General features: G+C 47.9%; 1 protein-coding gene across 1 annotated transcript in view; it reads right to left on the reverse strand.

Annotated features, from left to right (window-relative positions):
• The window catches only part of GMPS (guanine monophosphate synthase), a 49,107-nt gene extending 42,579 nt beyond the window's left edge, over positions 1 to 6,528 (reverse strand). The window contains exon 1 of the mRNA XM_020781946.3: positions 6,097 to 6,528. Coding sequence (XP_020637605.3) covers positions 6,097 to 6,123 — 27 coding nt within the window. The 5' untranslated portion in view covers positions 6,124 to 6,528. The remainder of the gene's footprint in view (positions 1 to 6,096) is intronic.
• Positions 6,529 to 6,816: the final 288 nt, after the last annotated feature.

Genomic DNA, 6,816 nt, shown 5'->3' on the forward strand with positions numbered 1-6,816 from the left:
GAGAAGTCATCTGTGTCTGATCAACCAAATAAACCAATTGCACGATGAAATATTTTAAAGTCATCTTGTGACTTCCTTTGCTGGCAGCTTTTTAGAATCCTGTAAAGTTTTAGTGATGATAAATACACAAACACAAAGCTACAGTTAATATTAGAGTCCAGTGTTATACTGCTTTACAAGACCTGTCTGCTGTGGCATTGACACTCCTGGCTTACTAGCTGCTATCAGCAGTAAAGGAAAATGCATCTGGCATAGAAACATTAAACATGTGAGTGAAGAACAGCAGAAGAGAAGATGATGAACTCATTACCACATCCTAGGGTCCGCATAGTCAAAGCTATGGTTTTTCCAGTAGCCATGTATGGAAGTGAGAGCTGGACCATAAAGAAGGCTGAATGCCGAAGAAGTGATGCTTTTGAATTGTGATGCTGGAGGAGACTCTTGAGAGTCCCCTGGACTGCAAGGCAATCAAACGTATCAATTTTGAAGGAAATCAACCCTGAGTGCTCACTGGAAGGACAGATCCTGAAGCTGAGGCTCTAATACTTTGGTCATCTCATGAGAAGAGAAGACTCCCTGGAAAAAACCCTGATGTTGGAAAAGTGTGAAGGCAAGAGGAGAAGGGGACGACAGAGGACGAGATGGTTGGACAGAGTCATCGAAGCTACCAACATGAATATGACCAAACTCCGGGAGGCAGTGGAAGACAGGAGGGCCTGGTGTGCTCTGGTCAATGGGGTCACGAAGAATCGGACACAACTTAACGACTAAACAGCAAGGGCTGGGGAAGCAGCCTTACCTTGACAATGTTTATACTGGAGCCTCATCCTCCTGCATTATTTTGCCCTGAAAAAGGGGGAAACACTCTCTTTGAATTTAAATGTCACTTCAGCTGTGCTCATTCCACAGGAATTGAAGAGTTAGGTAAGAGAGCTGGCCAAGTAGGAATGAAGTTTCTTTAATGCCAGCCACAGAACTACAAAGAGGAAATATACCCAGGATCAGATCCTCCCACAAGATGCTCAGAACTCCCTCCATCATTCAGAACAGATTAACAATTTAAGATAGACTCCTAGCATTAACATAACTCTTTTTGTATTCTTAAGGGCTTTCATGGCTTGGATCTGATGGTTGTTGTGGGTTTTTCGGGCTCTTTGGCCGTGCTCTGAAGGTTGTTCTTCCTGACGTTTTGCCAGTCTCTGTGGCCAGCATCTTCAGAGGACTGGAGTAGAACTCTGTCCATGCTCAGTCCAAGAGAGCATGGACTGAGTTCCCACTCCAGTCCTCTGAAGATGCCGGCCACAGAGACTGGTGAAACATCAGGAAGAACAACCTTCAGAACACGGCCAAAGAGCCCGAAAAAACCACAACAACCATAAATCTCTTTCCTCATGTTTTAGATTCAAAGACAACCTGGCAATCTATTCTGGATTTAGGAATACCAGTGGGTATACAGATTCCATCCATCCCTCAGAAACACTTGACCTTCTGTTTTTGTCTGAGAGTGTACTAGCGCTGGCAATGTAATGGGCTGATTCATCACCCAGACAGGATTCCTCTTTACCTGGAAGATCACCCAGAGAGGTGTTCTTTTTCTAGAGGCTCTTGCCAAAACCCAGTTCCCACAGTCAATTTTATCATGGCAAATCTGTAAGATTAATTTACTTTATCAGTGTCACATGGAGACTATTTCTTACATGGCCTCTAGACAGTGACAGCTATATATCTGTCTCATCACACAGACTGTCAGCTGTCAAACCTTTTGTCTGGTAAGGTTTGTTCGGAACAAATATTCCCAATGTGGAACTGACAAGAGAAAGTCACAAAGAGATTACTTTGCATCAACACAGAATATGGGAATTAGATTTTTTTTTGAGGGAGGGAGGAAGGGAGGGAGAGTTTCATATTTCCCCAAGTGAAGAACAATTACCGTATTTTTTGCTCCATGAGATACACTCCCCCCCAAAAAAAGTGGGGGGGAGTCTGTGCATCTTATGGAGAGAAGCTGGCGATTTCGCCCCCACTGGCTCTGTGGGGGGAGCCTCGCAAGGGTCCGAGTGAGCCTTCTAGGACCCTTGCAAGGCTCCCCCCCAACCCCCATGGGGCCAGTGGGGGCGAAATCGCCAGCTTCTAGGACCTTTTCTGAGCCTTTCAAGCCTCAGAAAAGGTCCTAGAAGCTGGCGATTCCGCCCCTGCTGGCCCCATGGGGGGTGGGGGGAGCCTCGCAAGGGTCCTGGAACAGACCCTAGGACCCTTTGGAGGCTCACCCTGCCCCCCCCGCCGGGCCAGAGGGGGCAAAACCGCCACCTTCTGGGACTCTTTTGAGGCTTGGGAAGCTTCAGAAGAGTCCCTGAAGGTGGCGATTTTGCTCCCTCTGGCCCCCAGGGGAGCAGGGTGAGCCTCCAAAGGGTCCTAGGGTGTGTTCCATAAGACGGACCTCTCCATAAGGCTCACCAAATTTTTAGGAGAAGAAAACAGATTATTTTTTTCCTGTTTTCTTCTCCTAAAAATTTGGGGGGGTCTTATGGAGAGGTGCATCTTATGGAGCAAAAAATACGGTATCTTTCCCTTCCTATAGTCAAGGCCACTCAGGGACCACAGCCCCCCCTTGGAATTACAGCTGGTTAAAAAAACACCTCAGTTTTCCTAATTGAAGGGAATGAGAACAGAAGGTAATATGGAAAACAACAGGTAATCTTGGTGCACATTATGCTGCCCTGGATATCCAAACTCACACTTCTTTAAAAAAGAAAAGAAAAGGAAGTGGTAGAATAGGTACCACAGGGAAAGCTGAGCCACTATCCACACAACAATTTCAAATGCCTCAGAGCAGGTTTCCTCAATCTTGAAAACTCCCTCAATCTACCAGCCAGGAGGAATCTGGGTGGGTAAGGCTACCCTAGAGAAGTATGCTGCCTGTTGGGAGTTATAAATGAAGGGTGATAAACCACCCCAACTTTCTGATAAGACAAACATTTTTAATTTGAGGATACCCAGCAGTCTCCTTCCATGTGTGTTCAGAAAAGCACTATTAAACTTGCACAGACACAAAGGATAAGCTACAAATAACCTAATCACGTGGCAAACAACACTTTCTGACAAGAGGAAACCACTTCTGTAAAAGAAATAAGAAGGTACCCCTCTAAGAATACAAAACCCCATATAAAGCTAACGTTCATCCGACAATGTGAAAACTACGTTATTAAGTCGTTCAAAGCAGTCTACAGAAACTAAGAAGTACAAAATAAATGTACTAATAAAACAAAATCCTACTTCTCAAGAAATATATGAAGAATTAAATAGCTTTTCAGAACTCATACATGCTGTAAAACTTTTTGAGATGCACTCTAATCTTCATATACTGAGGAACAGAAAAAGGAAAGGCAGCTGATTTTTTTTGTCCATTTTCTACAGAATCATGATATGGACAATTAAAAACTATTAGTAAGTAACTCAGAACAGTTCCTTTAAAGGACATAGATCTGGGGAGAAATCAGCAAGCAAAGCTGAATAGGGCTGTAGATTTCCAACAATAATCACACATTTTACAATCAGTGTTAGCACGCAGAATGCTGCAATCTTTTACACGCATAGAAACACATGCACCCACTTTTCACATATTCATCTACAAGCTACAAATTTAGGGCTGAAAAAATTTAAACAACCACAAAAGTTCTTTTTCTAACCCCGACAAACTATCTGAACAGAAGTGGAGTTAAATGTTGCTGTGTGCGGGAAAGACCATAGCATCAGGAGCACACTGAAAAGATGTCAGAGCAAGAATGGGGGACAGGCATCTCTAATACACAAGATCTTGCCCATCCACCACCACTCCTGTAGAACAGGAAGTCTTATGTTCTCCAGTTTCGGACATGGTATCTAAAAGTTAGGAAAGCACAGATGGAATTTCTAACTATTGCTAGAGCTGCATGACACAGTGCAAAGAAAAACGAGTCATTGCTAGGAAGACAATTCCCTTTTTAAAACTGACTCTTCCTAGCAAATACGACTGAAGGCATTAGTTTGCCACGACAGCGGTTTTCCAAGCAAATTTCATATTATCTTTCTAGCTACTGCTTGTGGAAACAAGTGGAGAAAGTTATGTTATATATACAAACACACACATAAACAGAACATTATAGCTCCATAAGTCACTTTAGGCAAGGTGGACATGACTGGCTGGACAGCTCAGTCAGTTAGGTACCGTATCTGGTTGGGAGTTGAATTTCCCCACTGTGCATCCCACAAGAGCCAACCAGCTTGCCCAGTCCCAGAGATGTTCTGGGACTGGGCAAGCTGCACAGTCCCAGAACATCTCTGGGGGAAGGGAATGGCAAACCACTTCTGAGTACTTCCTACAGGGGAGGGAAAAAAACCTTGAAAAGGCTCACCAAGTCAGAATTGACTTGATGGCACACAATTAGAAGCATTAAAGTCGACAAAGGGGAATATGGTTCATTACTTTATCCATCATCATTCAAAACCTAATCACACATTTGTTGTTGAATCAGATGTCTCCAGTTTCCTTCAGCCATTAATACAAGCTCAATGTGGAAGGTTTGGTTCAACAGAAATGCACAAGCCATGCCAAATGTCTTTACCACAGTAAGTACCTCCAGCTATTATTTTTCTATGCATGTACGACTGCCAAATTCTAAAGTTGTCCAAAACAATGGTGTAGATTTTTCTTCTTTACCTTGTTGACTAGCAGAATATTAACACACTCCTTTCTGAATATTCTTTAATTATGCCTAGGCATACACAGACTTGAAGTTCTGAAAACTATAGTACTGTATTTGTGATTATGATATATGTAATACAGTATAATATACTTAATTTTATTTTAAGTTAAAGAGTGTCTTCTCTTTTTCTGGGGGGAGAATAAAACCGTTACACAACACCAAAGCGAGCAGTGAAACAGCACTGAAACAATCGGGGCACCCCTTTGTCCCCCCCTGCAGTTTCTTAGGGTACCAAGCTGTACACTTTTCTTTCAAAACAGAACACTCTTACAAAGCTAAATATCCCAATAAGCAGTGTTTCGGAGGCATTAAGGGAACAACTCCTTAGCACTGCAATTTTGAGTATGTTTCTTTTTTTAAAAACTTGACTGAGAAGTTCAGGGAGGCTCCCCCAACACACACACACACTAGGACGTTATTTCAAAGAACCCATTCTTTCAGTTTTGTTATCCCTGCCCTCGCAATTAAGATCGAAAGCTCAGCGACTCCTAAAACGTGTACCAAACACGCGGCTTTTCTATCCTTACGGCTAGCTGACCGTCTCGAGAGTAAAGACTGTTACCACCTCTTGTAACAGTCCCCCCCCCTCCCGCGACCCCCGTGCCCGCGCGGGCACAGAAGCCGATCGCCTCTTTCTCTCACCGGGAAGAAACCACTCACACGCACACACAAAAACACCAGGGCCCTGGCTCTGCCCAGCCAAGAGGGAGCAGCAACGGCACGCCATGTGGGGCAAGTGGCAGCGGGAATGTGCCTAAAGGGGAAGAGGAGGGACTTGCAGGCGGCCGATTTCGGGGCCGGGCATTTGCCTCCTTCCTCCCCGAGTGCCAGTCAGTCGCCCTTCATTCCTCTTCCTTCCTTCTCTCTCTCTCTTCCCTCCGCCTTTTTTCCCATGTGCCCGGCACGAACCCTCCTCCTGCTCTAGGAGAGGAGAAAAAAAAGGGGGTGGTGGTAAGAGAAGAAGGGCCACAAGACAACGCCGGAGGGAGGAGAAAAAAAAAAACCCGCTACGGCCGCTGCTGTTACAGGCGAAGCCCAGCGGGGGACCCTGAGAGGAGGAAGCGGAGCTGGAAGGAAGCAGGGCTTGCCCTTCCCGTCGGGCTCTCGCCTCTGATACACACACACACACACACACACACAAACACACACACAAAGCCCCCCCTCCCAGGAAGCTGCCAGGCCGGGGGAAGAGAGGGAGCGACGGGAAAGCAGAGCCGGGGGGGGGCGCTTTCAGCCCGCCGGTCTGTCTTGTCCGTCCCGCCGGCCTCTTCCTTTCCCTTCCCTTCGCGGCTCTTCCCGTTCCCCTTCCCGCGTCTTGCCGTCGCGCCCGCCCGCCCGCCCGCGCGGCACTGACCTTGGCTTCTCCATTGCACAGAGCCATAGAGCCGGCCGGGGAAACCCCAGAGGGCTGGAGCAGAAGAGGGAAGGAGCGGGGTGGGGGGCGGGGAAGGGATGATGGCGAGAGAACAGAGGGAGCGAGCTCCGCTCCCGTCCGCCGGCGCCCGGCTGAGAAGCAACCCCGGAATAAGACAGCGAGGGGCAGAAGGAGGAGGGTGCTGTCGCCGCCGCCGACCAGCGGCCGCTGCTCCTCCTGCTGCTGCCGCCGCCGCCACTCTCTAATGTTGCTGCCGCGGCCGCTGTCCTGCCTCCGCCGCCGCGATGAGCTAATCCTGCCGCCCGCCCCACGAAGACGCGCCTCCCGCGAGGAGGAGCCCCATCCCCGCGGCCCGCCTTCTTCGAGGGCCGACGGGCGTGAGAGGGGAGAGCGCGAAGCGGCGGCAGGCGGGCAGGGGCGGGCGGCGTGCCTAGCTCGCCTGAGGAGATAAATCAGTTTTTAAACGTCTCTCTTCCCCCCCCCGGGGGGGAATGTTTGGACCTGGGGGGGGGTTGAGGAAAATTTTCTCCTGGACGGTCCTGAAAATTTTCTCCTGGACGGTCCTGAAAAGGGGGGGGGGGGTTGTCACGAAGTTAATAATGAGGCGCCCTGGTCTCCTTTTGCCCTCCTGCCCCGTTCAGGACAGGGTGTCAATCGGGTGGGAAAAGCAAAATTAATAAAATTCACACACACCCCTCA

This window comes from Pogona vitticeps, chromosome 3 (genome assembly GCF_051106095.1).
Source record: "Pogona vitticeps strain Pit_001003342236 chromosome 3, PviZW2.1, whole genome shotgun sequence".
NCBI classification, from domain to species: Eukaryota; Metazoa; Chordata; class Lepidosauria; order Squamata; family Agamidae; genus Pogona; species Pogona vitticeps.